Source organism: Podarcis melisellensis (assembly GCF_964234715.1).
Source record: "Podarcis melisellensis genome assembly, chromosome: 15".
Taxonomy (NCBI): domain Eukaryota; kingdom Metazoa; phylum Chordata; class Lepidosauria; order Squamata; family Lacertidae; genus Podarcis; species Podarcis melisellensis.
This window is the reverse complement of record NC_138532.1, coordinates 1,403,642-1,420,312: the sequence shown is the minus strand read 5'-3', so window position 1 is coordinate 1,420,312 and position 16,671 is coordinate 1,403,642. Positions and strand designations below refer to the sequence as shown.

At 46.8% G+C, this 16,671-nt stretch overlaps 1 protein-coding gene across 3 annotated transcripts in view; it reads right to left on the bottom strand.

Annotated features, from left to right (window-relative positions):
- Positions 1-570: 570 nt before the first annotated feature.
- BMP1 (bone morphogenetic protein 1) overlaps positions 571-16,671 on the bottom strand; it is a 159,591-nt gene continuing 143,490 nt past the window's right edge. For 2 of the 3 annotated variants that reach the window (XM_081890868.1, XM_081890869.1), the window contains exons 16-20: positions 9,579-9,704; positions 6,846-6,973; positions 5,868-6,081; positions 4,811-5,061; positions 571-1,237 (exon numbers count right to left, since the gene is read on the bottom strand). In XM_081890868.1, coding sequence (XP_081746994.1) covers positions 1,103-1,237; positions 4,811-5,061; positions 5,868-6,081; positions 6,846-6,973; positions 9,579-9,704 — 854 coding nt within the window. In that variant the 3' untranslated portion in view covers positions 571-1,102. Of the gene's footprint in view, positions 1,238-4,810; positions 5,062-5,867; positions 6,082-6,845; positions 6,974-9,578; positions 9,705-10,551; positions 10,978-16,671 lie in introns of those variants that run through there. The other variant, XM_081890870.1, reaches the window with a different exon arrangement.

Here is a 16,671-nt window from a genome sequence, read left to right as displayed (position 1 = left end):
CAGAGGAAGTAGACCTCCAAATCCCACTTGCTGGGGATCACAAGTGGGGAGAGCGCACTTGCTCTTAGGTCCTGTGAGAAAAGGATGATGGACTAGATGGGTCTTTGGCCTAATCCAGGAGCGCTCTTACTTATGTTCCCACTTGAGCAGGAAGTGAATGGCAGGAATAATGAACAGGAAAGCAGAAGGGAAGGTGATCACTAGAGAAAAAACAAACCATCCCAAAAGGAAAGTGCAGCTGGAATGGGGGAAAAGAAAGAAATGGCCAAAACTCCATTTGAAACAGCTTCAGAAAGAGAATTGCACAGAACCAGAACGAAAAAGGAACCCATGAAAATAAAGATTCACACGGTAATTTCATTAATTCTGGTTGTAGTACTTTCCCTTTTTGTAGGTCTGGACAAGTGGGGACTGCACGTTCTGCTTTTATTCCAATTAAAAATTTAATTTAAAAATAAAAAAGTTAATGAAGGAGCAAGAAGTTTTCAAGTTACATTTTTCTTGGTAATGGAATATTTTTTAAAAAAAATCTCATAATAGTAAACGTTTAAAGAGGCTGTTGTGCATCTCTTGAGAAGTACAAGAAAGAGTGTTTATTACATCATTACAACAGATAAGACAGCTTCTGCAAGCATGGCAGTCTCTCCACTGCATTTGGGTCTGTATAGTCAGACACTTTGCTGGTCAACCTGCTTTATAGAGTTTATAAAGGAAAATGTCTGCCATAGGTTGGATTTCCCAGCATTTAAATCATAACCTCCAGGACTGGGGGAGAGCCGTGCAGACAAAGAATCAAACTGTAAATGGAAGCTGTGAAGTGGTTAGTCCTGGAGACACTCTGCTCAAGAAACAAAGAGGCACAGAAACGGACATTTGTTTTTTAAATGAAAGGACTCCCCCGAGACAAGTCTGTGTGAGCAGCTGGCAGCACCTTTGCTTTTGCTTGAGTGTTTCACACTCTGAGGTGTATTGTGTTTTTCTCCTTCCAGTCTATTTGAATTTTCTCCAGAGTGTCTTTTTCCTTTTTCTGCAGACAGTGGAGACCTGCCCCTCCAGTACTGGAAGGCTTGCTCTCCTGCGTAGGGTGTTGGGCGGCCAGAGATCACTTCCGTGTGTGCAGCGTGTCTTGGAACTTGGTACTGGTGTACCGCAGGTGGAAACCCTTCTTGTTAATGGTGTCATCTGAGTGGAATCTTACCATCACGGAGTCACCAGCAGAATAGACCTCTTCTGGAGGCTAGCAGGAAGGAAGGATCAAGAGAGAGAACAGGTAAGATGAACTGGGGAGACACGATTCCTTCTTAACCCTAAGAGGTAAGATCCTGCCTTCCTCAGGATAGGCAGGCTTATGTTCCATCCGTGCCCTCCAAAATCCAGTTTCTGTACCTTGAAAACCCAAATCTGTGCTTGAAATTAGGCAAGTCAAGCAGTGGTGGTTGAATTTGCATAGGAGGCCGAGCTGATTGGTGCCAGTAATTAAGCCTCTGCAAAGAGATGTCGTGGGGGGGGGTAACGGAGGGGGGCAAGGAAGCTCCTCCTGTCTCAGCACCCTCCTGCTTTTGCCATTATCCTGGCAAAGTGTACTGAAGAGTTGCAAATACACTACTTTTCAATTTTGCTTGCCTTTCTATTTGGCCTCTCCGTTTCAAGTGCTGCCCAAGGTTGCACCAGGTGGTCTCACAAATGCATTATAATGGGAGAGGAAATGTGTTATAGTAAAATTGCTGGTGAACAAGGGCTGGGGATTTCCATGCAGCCATAAATATACCTGAGTGACCTTGAGCCCATCACTATCTCCCAGCCTAAGCTTCCTCACAGGGTTATTGTGAAGACAGGAAGGAACCATATTTTCTACCATGAGCTTTTTGGACAATGGGAAGAATAAAAATGTAATAGTTAGATGGATAGATGTTTGGAAAGAGGGGAAACTGTCTTTGCTACATTACTTAAAGTCTGTAAGGGATGTAAGTGAAGTACAGGGGTCCCTCGGGTTACAGACGCTTCAGGTTACGCGTTTTCGGGTTGCGCACCGCACCGAACCCGCAAGTACTGGAATGGGTTACCTCTGGGTTTTGGTGCTCACGCATGTGCAGAAATGCTAAGTAGCACTCTGTGCATGTGCAGAAGCACCAAATCGCAACCCGCGCATGTGCAGACGTGGCCCTGCGGGTTGCAAACGTTGCGGGTTGCGAATGTGCCTCCCGTACGGATCACGTTCACAACCTGAGGTTCCACTGCACCCATGACATGTACACATGATGATGCAGCAGAAATTTCAGGCTACTGCTGTAGAAATCTATGGTGCAAAGCTTACCATATTTTCTGCTCCATAGGACGCACTTTTTCCCTCTTAAAAACTAAGGGGAAAAGTCTGTGCATCCTATGGAGCGAATGCAGAGGGGAGGCAGGCAGGAAAAGCCACCAAGCTTCGCACAGCTCTTGCGGGCTTTTCCCCCCAGGAGGGAGAAGGGACTGACGCAGCCAGTCAGTCCCTCCTCACAGAAAAGCCCGCAGGAGCCGCATGCTCCTTAAAGAGTGCGCGGCTCCTGTGGGCTTTTGCGGGAGGTGGGGGAATTGCCATAGCCGCGTGCAGCCTCTCCAGCCAGGAGAGGCTGCGCAAGGCTAAAGAAGCCAAGACAGCCAGCGGAATCCATCCCCCTGGCTGTCTTGCCTTCCTCTTTAGCCTTGCACAGCCTCTCCAGAGCGGGATCGCACTCGCTGCCTTGGCTTCTTTAGCCACGCTTCTTTAGCCGCGCCGGAGAGGTTTAGCTCCCGGCTGGAGAGGTTGCACAGCTATGGCAGAAGCCAAGACATCCAGCGGGATGGATCCCGCTCGCTGTCTTGGCTTCTTTGCTCTTTGGGGCTGGGGGGGAAACCCAGGCTTCCCCCGCAGCCCCGAGAAGCTCTAGGAGAAGCATAATATTTTTTTCTTGATTTCCCCCTCTAAAAACTAGGTGCGTCTTGTGGTCCGGTGCATCCTATAGAGGGAAAAATACGGTAATATGCAATCCTATGCATGTCTACTCAGAAGTAAACCCCAGTGAGTTCAATGGAGCTTACAACCAGATAAGCAGGCATCTAGTTACAGCCTTAAATGCTTAATTATGGTATCTATCCTAACAGGGTTTAATCAACCTAGACTGGCTGCAGTAGTGTTTTTAGATTTCTATTTTATTCCAATTGCATTTACAGTGGTACCTCAGGTTAAGAACTTAATTCGTTTTGGAGGTCCGTTCTTAACCTGAAACTGTTCTTAACCTGAAGCACCACTTTAGCTAATGGGGCCTCCTGCTGCTGCTACACCGCCGGAGCCCGATTTCTGTTCTCATCCTGAGCAAAGTTCTTAACCCCAGGTACTATTTCTGGGTTAGCGGAGTCTGTAACCTGAAGCGTCTGTAACCCGAGGTACCACTGTATTGGGCTTCACTGGATCCAAATATTCCAGCAAGGGTTGGAGTAGAAAAGGATATGGAGTCAGGCTCAGGCTGTATGGCAAATCAGTCAGGAGAAAGAAGTCCACAAAAGAGGAGTTAAGTTCTCCTCCGTGCCCCCATATTATTAGGTGCTTCCCGCTTATGCAACAATGTTAAAATATGTTTACAATGGTACCTCGGGTTACATATGCTTCAGGTTACATACGCTTCAGGTTACAGACTCTGCTAACCCAGAAATAGTACCTCGGGTTAAGAACTTTGTTTCAGGATGAGAACATAAATCGTGCTCCGACAGTGCGACATCAGCAGGAGGCCCCATTAACTAAAGTGGTGCTTCAGGTTAAGAACAGTTTCAGGTTAAGAACAGACCTCCAGAAGTTACTAAGTTCGTAACCCGAGGTACCACTGTAATTATCTCTATTTTAGCAACATTCTCAACAGGGCTCATGCAAAACATTTCTGTTGCTTGAGGTCAAAAAGAAGAGGTCACCCTGTCCTACTCTATGAACTGCCAGCTGGCCGGACTGGCCCTTGAACCTGGCTCTCCCACGGCCCCTGAGGGCAGCCGGCTGGCCAGGTGGCACACACAGCGGGGGCCTCCCGCCCTGGCTGCTGCTGCTCCTTGCCCCCCCCTTACCTGCCACCTGAGGCAGCTGCCTCACTGCCTGCCTTATGACACCCTTGATGCTTAATGGGTTTTTTAAAGTGGGTTTTTAAAAAATTAACATTATTAGCATTACAGTGTTATAGCACTGAACCTCTCTTTCATGAAAAGAAAAGAAGGCTAACTGGATTATCTTTTTTTACTGCTAATTAAAAGAGTGATAAAAAAATGAACCAGGCATATTTGTCAGCTATTGCAATGGTTATAAATGAGCTGTGATAGGGTCATATGCTCATTATGCCTACGTAAATGAAAGCAACCCTTCTTTTCAAAAACCTGCAACAGTAGCACTGAAGGCATTTATTCCTTCTTCTGAAAAAGAAAGATGGAAGAACCACAAGGGGAAAGGCACGCTGTCACTGGCAGGCTCACCTGGCCGTGTGGATGTGCCTTTACAAGTGCATCCTGGGGCTCTTGGGAAGATAAATTTTGTGCTGTTCTCATACGGACAAAGAAACAATGGACATCCTACAGAATTACAGTCTTGCCCCTGGACACCATAACAAAGTTAGAAACGGTTTGCCCAAGTTCTAAAGATAAGCAATTCACCAGAGTCACTTCTATCTTATTCTATAGATATGCATTCTGCTCCTGTCCCAATTTTATCATCTAAGTGCTTTGTGCCATCTTTGTTTTGTGTTTCCGCCAGAGAGAGACTCCTGGAACAGTTGCACAAGAAGAGAGCAAGAGGGGTACTAAGCAAGTAGCTCACCCCAGAGCCGCAGTAGCGTCCCAAACGGGGGGCTGTCCCGTCATAGCCATCAAACAGCTCCATGTAGTCATAGCCACAGTCTGCCTCTTCCTCAATCTCAAATGTCTGGAAGATGAGCTCCACTCCATAGCCTTCTTCAGCCACAATCACCCATTCACACTCCGAGCCTCCAGGGTAGTTGTTGTCTCCAAACTGGGCATGAGAATAGAGATCCTTGGTTTTTACTTCAGCTCGCATCTGGCCTCCACATTCTAGAAATAAGAACAAACACACAGTGGAATTCTTGGTTGCCCCAAAAGAAAGTGCACCCTTCACACAGTGAGTGAAGCAGACAAGATGAGTCATTTGCTAGCCAACAGAAATCCCACCCCACTCTTCTAGACAGCTGGAGTTGGCTAGACATCCCTTAGCTGGGATCTCGGAAGTGCCTTCAGTCCACCTAGTCTAGTGTTTTCAGTTCAGTTTGGCAGTGGTTCTCCAGAGTCCTGAATAAAGTCTTCCTCATCACCTGCTTCTTGAACCTTTCTTTCCTAAACTCACCGTACCAGGACTTGAACTCAGGACCTTCTGCATCTAAGCATGTGCTCTATCGCTGAGCTATTCTCTCTCCGCCAGGGCACTGACAAATGGTTCCCCATGGCAGGCGCTCACTAGGGAAGCGGTGAAATAAAGGCGTGTGGTCATCTTTAAACATTCCTGGGGGACTGGAGGGAGGGAAAGTGAGATGTTTAAGGTGTGCCCACTTACACAGTAGGGCAGGGATGGTACCCTTCTATCTCCTATATGTGAATTACTGTTTTTTGACCAGAAAACCCTGGGGTTATTTGATGCATCAGCTTCTTTTATAAGGCCTTCATAGCTACTATTCTGGTTTCCAGGGCTATTTTTCCAGCAGGAACTAGCAGGTACTCAGTTCCTGCCCCTCTCAGGTGAGTGCCATTGCCATTCTAAGAGAACGAAGGAGGAGCTCATGGTGAGTTCCGACACCTCTTTTTCTAGAAAAACAGCACTGCTTAAGCCCACCCCTCTTTGGCAATGAACCAGTCCTGGGTGTTACCTGATGTGTAGGTTGCCTCAAAGCCTTTTCTTTGGACGGAGTTATCTGAAAAGAACCTGAGGAACATCCTGTTGCTAGAGGAGATAATGGGGTCTGGTTCTTTAGACCCACAAAACCGGCCCAGGACAGGAGCTTTGGTGTCTTTCCCATTGTAAACTTCCAGGTGATCATAAGTGCATTCTTGGTGGCCTTCGATATCCAGCTCCCGGATGGTCTGAAATAGGAAACTTGCTTACAAAAACAGTGGGCGGCAAAGTGCACCGCGTGGCTTTACTGAAGGACTGCTCTGCGGAGGGGATGGTGGCCGCAGGCCACATCAGACTGCCTGGCCTCACACGACAAGACATTGCTTTGTCATGCAGACATACATTCATTCATAACCCCTTGCCTTGGCGGTTTCCAACTGGAAACCCAGATCATGACTCTCAAGGCTTAGTATTGATACTACGGCTGCCAGGTGCTGAATCCCAAGACGCTTCAGGTGCGGACTTTGGTGAGCCAGTTCACCTGGAGGACTAAAGTTTTTAGTTTTATGTTTAAACAAAAAAATTTCCTTCCAGTAGCACCTTAAAGACCAACTAAGTTAGTTCTTGGTATGAGCTTTCGTGTGCATGCACACTTCTTCAGATTTATGTTTGTATGTTTTATTTCACATGTGCCTTGCTTTTTACTGAAAGCAGCCCAGAGACATTTGTATTATGGAGTGGCATACAAATAACAAAGATTGTCGTCTCCCAGAGGTGATGTTTCAGGGTTCTTGGTTTTTTTAATCATCAGCAAAGAACCACCCTTCCTTCCACAAAAATTCTGCGAAAACAACCTGTTGTTATTTATGGTAAGGGACTCCCCACCTGACCCTTTATTTGCCCGCCTCTGTTCCTGGTGAGTTAAGAGGACTGCCAGTCTAAATGCAGTTTGAAACCCTGTTGATCTATGCCTTGTTTTTCCTTCTAACACTCTTCTCTCCTGCTCAGTTACCAGTTTGACACGGTGTCCTGGCGTCGTTGTTATTGCCCAGGTGCATTCCTTCTTGCTTGGGTATTTATCAGGCCAGTTTGGGCTGGTGATGGTTGCAGTGATGGAAGTCATTTTGTGATCACAGCCAGCTGTAAGAAGTGGGACTCAGTAAATAGACAGATGCCATGAAGTCTACTTTCTATTTCCATTCCATCTTTCTTTATCCACCACATACAAGGTCACTACAGACAGTTGTTGATGAAATGGCCACAGAGAAAATAGGAAGGACCTTTACTAATCTATCAGAATATTTCTCTATCTAGTCTTGTATTGCCTATGCCAGACAGGCAGCAGCTGTTTTAGGCAGAGGTTTTTCCCTTTCAGCTAATCTCTTTCCTTTTAACGGAGGTTAGCAGGGACTGTACCTGCAACCTTCTGTATGAAAAGCTTGTGCTCTAAACCATGGAGATTTTCGGCCTCCCTGGGAATTAGATATAATGTTATGGATAGTCCAATGGGCACATTAACACTGCCTAAAATATTATATAGCATTTTAAACATGCAAAGTGCATTTAACTTCTGTCCTTGCCCCTCCACAATCCTGTGGAATAGGTCACAGTCTATCCCCACTTAGGGCCAAGAACTGAGCAGGGTAATTCATACCCCCATTGCTACAAGTCTACCAAGTCTCTCCCCTCAGCAACACCCACCCACAGCTCCTCCACCCGGCTTCATTCTAGTTCCACCCATTAACCCATCAGCCATGATAAATAAATTCAATCCTTGCGTTTATAGGTAGCGTCCCTCTGAAGATCACATGCAAGGGCATATGTTAGTTTCCCATGGCGTTTGGCTGGACTTGCCCAAGGCCACAGACAGGAGTACAGGGAAAAGGTGGGGAGTCTGGGCCACAATGTGCTATCCATTTCCCTTCAGTTAATTTACACCCCACCACAAAGAAACCTGCCCAAACAAATTCCCTTTGAATTTACCTGCTAAATACTCACTTCCCACCCAGATTCCACCACAATCAATTCTTCTGCTTTTCTCTCACTCATTTCTCCTCTGCTCATCCTCCCCTAAATAAAGCTCTTTCTGGTCTCATTCATGCCTGCCCAGAACTCTCCTTAGATGCCACCAAGGTTGTAACAGCAGATGGATCCTCTGTTCCCCACCCTCTAGGTTTCTTGGGGAGAAAGTGCAACTGTTGTCCTGGAAGAACACACTTGATGAGCCAGTCCAGCATGCAGCCACTGTGCTACCCCACCAAGCTCCTCCAAAGTAGCAACTTGTTAAAAAACACACGTTTGCATTAATGCTACTGCCAGAGCACCAGAAACCACCAAACAATCCAGTATTGAGATCCATGGAGTTTCCCCCCTTGAGATGACAGTTCAGGGGCAGCTTCTTCCATAAAGAGCACAGCATGATGAACCACACCGAAGGGACTGTGGCCTACCCACCCCTGTGAATCTACAGCACAAAACAGATCTGATTCTTGATCTTCCAAATCTAGTCTGGCACCTTCTCTGCTGAACCCCAACAACTTTCAAGTGAGAGCAAGCACAGTACATTTGCCAGACTAGTTCTTCAGCAAGCAGTGAAACAATCAAGCCTGGGATCTGGGATCTGTGTAACAGTACATTGCATTAAAGCAGGGTAGGAGAACAGGATCCAACCCATGGGCCAAATACTGAACTCCCTAACCCTCTGCAGGCCATTTTGATGAGTGGATGCAGACTCCCTCCTGCCAATCACCCGATGTCACAATGGCAAAACAAAAAATACTTATTGGCGGACACAGCTGGAGTTGCACCTACAAAGGAGGAGCATTTGCACTGCGGATGCTTGGGCTTGCTGCAAGTGCAGATCCCAGCCAGCTTGCTGTAGGTGCCCATCAGCTGTTGGCTGCCTACATGAAGTCCGCTGGGATGTGCTGTGCTACCAAGTTCCTGAAGTGGAACTCCCTTGTGCAGCTAATTGGGGCAGGCTTGCTGCCAGCACCAATAAGTAAACTGGCCCTGAGAAGAAGCACTTTTAAGGCTTCAAATTGTTCCACAGCAGCCGCATTTTCACCTGCCCCACATCTGATATCACATATGACATCAGAGGTGGGACACATGGGTGCCTCACAGGGGGAAATTGTGATCTATGCTTTAGGGCCTCTTGATGTGTGCAGGCTACAAGTTCCCCACCCCTATATTCAAAGCAAGGATGGGGAACCTGTGACATTCCAGATGTTGTTCCTGCTCCCACTCCCATCAGCCAGCAGGACCAGGGTTCAGGGGACATGTAGTCCAACATCATCTGCAAAGCCACAGGCTCTCCACCCCGGCATTAAATACTACTACAAAAACCTGACCCTGGCCCCATATCTTCCCTTGCCCCATGGACACCCCTAGTTCCATGGAGCACAGGGGGCTGCCCTATGCCCTTGCTTCATCTAGCCCAGTCTTGCCTATTCTTAACTGGCAGCAACTCTCCCGCTTCTTAGGCAGAAAAAGATCTTTCCTACCCCCTGCTCCCTCTTCCTGGGGATGCAGCCAGGGGTTGAAACTGGGGTCCTCAGTATGCAAAACATGTTAAGAAAGTGGTCAACAGCTGGCACGTATTACACAGATGGAGGGCATCTATCTTGCATCGCTGGACCCAACCAATCTTTTATGCCTATGGATTTTCAGACAAGGATTTTGGCACTGGCACTGGGAGATCCACAAGGGGGACCCTTTTCACCAAGAAAACCATGTAACGCACCTTCTTTGCAGTCATGCTTGTTGTCGTGCAGCACAAAGCCGCTGCGGCACTGGCACTCGTAGCTGCCAAAAGTGTTCAGGCACTCGTGCTGGCATCCACCATTGTCCTTCGAGCATTCATCTTTGTCTAGGAAAGAAGCGTCACTTGCTTAGCAGCTGCCCCCTGCTGACCAACACAGGTATTGTAGACAAAGTGGCATCTAGATCAGCTGAATTAATTTGAAAACTGGCAACTTCCTCCTAGTGTCAGTGAGCCCATGGCATGATTTCAGCAAGATTAAGTCCTTCATAAATTCTATGGTTTACCACACGATTTGAGTCCTCCCTGAACAAGGGAGAACAAAACACAATGACACTTTGGGCCAGTTTATGCAATCAGCAGAATAAAACAGTAGAGCTATTCCTGGGCGGTAGCAGTCCTCAAGTAATGGAAGTTTGAAGGCCCCCTCCCAATGAAGCAGCATGTCAAGAGCAGTTTTGTCTCGCCTTCTCCCAGAGAAATGTGCAGAGAGGGGCCTTCAGGAACTGCCTATAGTTGTCCATAGTCCAACAAAAGCTTTTCCACTTGAGTCTGCTGACTGAATAAACTGGACTTTTCATGCCACTGCTTGCCTCTTCCTTGCTTTATGTTAGGCTAGGTTAGTGACTGTTCTTCTGACGGGGCCATTTGACTCCAGCACCTCCCCCGCCTGTTCTCAGAATGCAGAAAGAAACTACCAAAGCACCAAGCTACTCTGATGCTCAGCAGCACCCAGATTGGCAGGACAGCCCCTCACTAAGTCTCTCAGCAGCACAAATCAGGATTCCACAGCATGTGAACAGTAAAATGGATGGTGCCAGAGCCCATAAGCCTAGCCAAGACTACCCTCTATGTACGGATGATGCTACACAGCACATAACAAATGGGCATAACCATTACCTGCTTACTGAACAGATGAGCAAGAAGAAAAACAGACACATGGACAACAAGGAGATGCAGGAAAGAGACCAGGACATGGTGCCCCTCTTTACTTATCAATGGAAAATGTCACAGACACAATAAAAAGGCAAAAACAAGGTCAGCTGGTCAATGACAAACCAGAGAAATCGAAAAACAACAACGAATGTTAAAAGCACCAGCAATCAGTTCAGTCAAGAAAGGATTTGGGGAGTTCTGTTGGGGCAACGAATAGGGCTGTTTTCTTGATGGCAAAACCTCCAAGGTTAGGGTAGAACAAAGGAGGGGGGTTCTCCCTGTCTTGGGGAACATGAGGAATACTGATGAACCCATTCCTTTGGAGGTGCTGTGGAGTTCCTGAGAAACAAATGGAAGGGCAGCCAAGTTCAGTATGGGGCTTGTGTGCGCTTCTTCAGGCGAAATTTCAAGCCTGGAGGACGCATTTTCGGTAGCTGGTTCTTTTCTGAAATGAGAGAGGGAGAAAAGATGAGAGGAAGTACAAGGGAATGGGCTGAGGTGGGGGAAAATAATGTTACTTTTAAATAATCAGTTGGAGGGGCATGCAGTGAGAGGCCATACTCTTACAGTGCATACCACAAACAGCCAAATAAAGAAGCAGCTAAGATACAGAGAGGGACACAGCTACAGGAAAGAGAGAGACTGCATCAAGAAGAGGCACTGCAGTCTGGTTGAAGGCAGAGGGGTCTAATAAGCTGATTCAACCTAAAGCACAGTTCCAGGACCTTCAGCCGAGCTTCAAGTGATGGCTATCAATGCAACTTTGGTGTACCTGTTTGCAGTAGAGACAAGGCTGAGACCTGGGAAGGATGCTACCCACAGCTCAAGAAACATCTTTGGAAGATGTTTAAGATCCTACCCTGTTAAATCAGCAGAAATTCTGGGTATGCCGAACTGTGGCATCCTAATCTAACAGCACAAAGAGAACTGAGATTTCCAGGGCCCAAAATCAAAGCCCCCCAAAATGGCTCACTGCCAGATTACAGGAAGCAGTATTGGCAGGAGGCTCAGGAAGGTGCAAGCCAGAGGAGGATTGCTGATGCTCCATAAAGGAGAAACGTAATGTACCTGCACGCTTTTTCCCTTTGGGGCAAACAGCAGTTTGAATTTGGGTTATGAAAAGAGTGCTGTGGAAAGGGTTAAAAATACCTCTCCCCCACTTGATTTGGCTTCCCTACCCTGCTTAGAACTAAAACAAAAAAAGAGCAAGAACTTAAAAGCCAAAATGTTGGTTACAGATGTGCTGCTAGAACTCTGGCATGGCAAGCAAATTAGGCAAGCCACTTGCAACTGCCTCCCTTTCTCTCTCTGCTTTCAGGCAACCTTTGGTCTCAAGCAGGCAGAGGGCTGGGACAATTCTGCCACTCACACCAATACTGTCCACTTAGTTGTCGTGTTCTGTCCCTTCCCACTTTTCTTGCCTGGTACTCTGATCCAATGCATCTCAGGTGTATACACATTCACACCATCCTCTCCTTTTTCTCAGAGAAAGAGATATATATAATCCCTTTTTTTCTTGGGCAGTTCTGCTGCTGCGTCTTTGGCAGGTGGGCCCTTTGCATGTGTGGGGAGAGGCCAGAAGACCTAATGTTCCTCTTTAAAGAGGAATTTGCTTCCTCACTAGGAAAGCTGGAAGTGATTACTCCCTCTGGGCTCCAACTGCACCAGCTTTCCTCAGGACACATCCCAGGAAAAGAGTTGATGCAGCCTAATTGCTCCTTTACCTGTTTCTGATTTGGAATAGGGTCTACTGGAACTCTGCAACTTCTTACATCAGAAGGCCATCCATGGAGATGTCTAACTTGAAATGACACTGACCTGACAGTGTTTGAACCTCTGGTATAGTAATGAACACAAGGTGGCACTTGCGTACCTTTAAACCTTAAACTGTGCACACAGATCCCAGAGCACTAAAGCACACAAGCCTAAGCCTGAGGTTGTGTGCATTTCTGAATCACAAACACAAAAGCTCTAACAAAACAGATACAACAAACAACAATTTAAGCAGAGCTGCATTCTGCTAACATGTAATGGCCTCTGACTCTAAGGGCTGTTTGGATACTTGTTGACAAATATCACTGTTTTACATCTGCCTAAATAATAATAATTTTATTATTTATACCCCACCCATCTGGCTAGGTTTCCCCAGCCACTCTGGGTGGCTTTCAACAGAACACTGAAAACAGAATAAAACCTCAAACATTAAAAACTTCCCTAAACAGGGCTGCCTTCAGATGTCTTCTAAAAGTTGGATAGTTGTTTATTTCTTTGACATCTGATGGGAGGGCGTTCCACAGGGCGGGCGCCACTACTGAGAAGGCCCTCTGCCTGGTTCCCTGTAACCTCCCTTCTTGCAGTGAGGGAACAGCCAGAAGGCCCTCGGTGCTAGACCTCAGTGTCCAGGCTGAATGATGGGGGTGAAGATGCTCCTTCAGGTATACAGGACCGAGGCCATTTAGGGCTTTAAAGGTCAGCACCAACACTTTGAATTGTGCTCGGAAACATACTGGGAGCCAATGTAGGTCTTTAAGGACTGGTGTAATATGGTCTCGGCTGCCACTCCCAGTCACCGGTCTAGCTGCCGCATTCTGGATTAGTTGTACACAGTTTCTGGGTCACCTTCAAAGGTAGCCCCACATAGAGCGCATTTCAGTAGTCTAAGCGGGAGATAACTAAAGCATGCACCACTCTGGCGACACAGTCTCCAGGCAGGGATGGTTTCGGCCTGCGTACCAGATGGTGCTGGTAAACAGCTGCCCTGGACACAGAATTGACCTGTGCCTCCATGGACAGCTGTGAGTCCTAAATGACTCCCAGGCTGTGCACCTGGTCCTTCAGGGGCACAGTTGCCCCATTCAGGATCAGGGAGTCCCCCATACCGCTTTATCACTACCCGAAGGAGTCTCAAAGCGGCTCACAATCTCCTTTTCCTTCCTCCCCCACAACAAACACTCTGTGAGGTGAGTGAGGCTGAGAGACTTCAGAGAAGTGTGACTGGCCCAAGGTCACCCAGCAGCTGCAGGTGGAGGAGCAGGGAAGCGAACCCGGTTCCCCAGATTACGAGTCTACCGCTCTGAACCACTACACCACACACCACAAGACTTCATTTGAATCATCAGAGAAGCACCAGGTACCTGCAGCACTTCCAGCTGCCCATGTATTCCTTGGTTGGCAGAAGCACCCTAGGATTGCTTTCTTACCGTCTGCCATCACTCTGATGATCCTGTCCTCTTGCTGAGGCAGAGGGATTCATTCTCATGCTAACCAGGCCTTGGGTTAGATGGTCCTCAGGGTGCTTCTGACACTACTGTTCTAGGATTCTACAATTCCTCAAGTGGACTCTGGTCTTTCTGCTGCCTACACTTTATTCGGCTCCAGACACAACCCACTGTGCTGAGAAGGGTAATTTTCCCCACAAGAAGGGCATGCACACAAATGTGTATTTGCTAGAGGAGCTGAAACACCAAGTAGTTTTTTTCCTGCATTCCCTACAAGGTTTTCCTACACCAGGGTTCTAGAGAGCTTGAGGAGAACATTAAAATGGCTTCTAGGGAGCTATTCTTCAGTTACTCTAGGTTGTTTGAGCTACATCACTAGGACAAGTGACAAATAATGGGGCTTGAGACAGTTTTGGAAAAGGAATCCAACGGAGGTTTCATCCTGCTGCTGGGCACCTGAAGATGTGCTACTGTGACCTGTGTGAGAAGAGACAGAAGGGCAGGAATTGGTTTATAGCTTTGCAAGTCTTGCATCTTTGGTCTTTGTAGAAGCAAGAAAAAAATGTACTTCCCTATTTACATTTTCTGCACATTCAGCATAAATATTTGCTGTCAAGGTGGCTAACAATTATAGATAAAATATAGCGCAAGGCAGGGGTGCCAGGTATGGGGGTGCAAGGGCTTCAGTCCCCTCAATAATTTGAGGCAGGGGGCCCAGCCCCACCAATATGAAGGGGGGCTGTCACCCCCCACTGCTGCCAGGTGCCCTCCATGCATCCTTGCCCCCTCCTGGCACTTGCCGCGGGGAGAGGAAGGCCCAGTGTGGAACCCAGCTCTGCACTCCCCATTCTCCCCCCGGCGTGCGAGCACGTGTCACATGATGCACCCCTCCAATGTGGAGAGCAAGTGGGCACTCTGGCGCAAGGCATGCTGAAAAGATGAAACCCTTATATATAGTTGGAAGAGATAAAAACCAAGAGAATCTTAAAATGTATATTTTAGCATGAAATCAAAGCTAACCAATGTCTGGGGTTTGTTGAGCTTAAATGATGGTTCTGAGCTAATGTTAAAAAGCTGCCTATATATTTAAATATGTATACTGATGTACTTATACAATATATGAACGTGATTTTGTGTAATTTTCTTTATGGTTACTACAAGCAAGCGAGCAAATAAATAAATAAATAAATAAAGGCAAAGACAAAAACTTCAAAATGAAAAACAACAGCTAAAACTGTAGCAAGGTTTGAGTGTTATTGATTTTCCACGTAGTTTCTGCTGCTGGCATTTAACTTTCTGCTTAAAGATCCCTCTTTTATCCCAAAAGTGAGAGATGGAGCTGCATTTAGTCTATTATTGTCACTCTGTCTCCTCTCCTTCTTTCCTGACGGTTTCACACAAGTGGCTTTAACTAGTTCTTGATTCAATCTTTTTTTTGTCATGTGACTATAAACCTACATTACCCAGAATGCTCAGCTGCCTTGCATATGCCTCTCCTCTGCTTTGTCTTCTGCCTGAACAATGGCCAACCCCAACAGAATTTAAGTATTGCATATAAAAAGTGTTGTTGTCTTCTTGTTCCCTCGTGCCTCTCACCTCTCCCTCTTCCTTTTCTTTTTAAAAATTCAAAAACAGAAAATGCTGACTGTTCCCCTTGCACCACCTGTGCGTGCCCTGGTTGTGTGCTATGAATGACCCACCAGCTGAAAGTCAAAGCTGCAAGCCACAGGCCCCGTTCACAGGAGCCCAGGGATCCAGACAGCACCTAGCAGAGGAACACGCCCCCCAGGCAGTGCAGCTCTGGTGGTTTTGAAATGATAGGCTTAAAGGACTTCCGGAGGCGGCGCCTCTGACAATGGCGGATTCCCTCTGATTCAGAGCGAGACAGCTCCACAGAAATCGGGTCTTACCGCTGCAGCAAAGCGGGGACCCTTTCGAAAACCGCAGGCGGAAGAAGCCTGCGACCGTGGGACTCGGCGGGCACCATTTGCGCCCCCCCCCCCGTTTGGCAAAGGGACCCTACAAAGGGCTTCGGAGTGAGACGGGGGATGGCGCGGTGCTGAGAGTTAATCGCTACTTCTGCGGAGCGAAGCTGCACAGCTGATGTCGGAGAGCGCTGTCCTCTTTCCTGTGATAATTCGGACTCTAAACAACAACCCGTGAGTAGGATAATTGAAACTTTTGGACTTAAAAATACCCTTAAATTTGAGCCAAGACGGGAAGGTGTAAACAGGAAGTCCGCCTCCCGTTCCTTGTATAAAGAACAAAGCAAAGATTTTACAAGCTAAAAGCCGGGTAAATTGACAGCCTGGAATTTCCTGCACTCTTAACCATCAATCCCCCTAGCCAGCAGGAGGAAAGGGGGGGAAATTTGACTTTTTAATCCTGCAGAGAGTGTGTCAAGAAAGTAAGTCTCCACTGTCCCTAACCTGGGGACGGAATGACAGGAAAGAAACTGCCGGTGATGCTTGCAACTTGAATATAGAAAAATTTGACAGACAGAATTGGAAAAGGGGAAAAATAACTCCAATGCTGCCTTCTGCCTGTTTGTTTTATGCTGAAAGGAAACAAAATATCTGAAAATTGCTGGTTACATTTTAAAAATGGTTACATTTTAAAAATGGATGCCAAAAAGTAACTACACCCTCTAGAGGAAGTCTGACAGTGTGTTTTGTTAAAAAGAAAACTGCGCCAAACATTTAAAAATAATCGCACTAAACTAGAGCCCTCTTATCTTGATGAAAAAAGAAAATATCATTACATTCTGGCCGAAAAGAAACAGAAATACGCAACCCAAAAATGGCTACAATTATTCGACTCAATTCAGAGTAAAAACAACAAAGCGTTCTGGAACTTAGTGTACGGAGGATTGAAAGCCGAAAATCAACTAACTCTACCACCAATTGAAGAATTCAAATGGT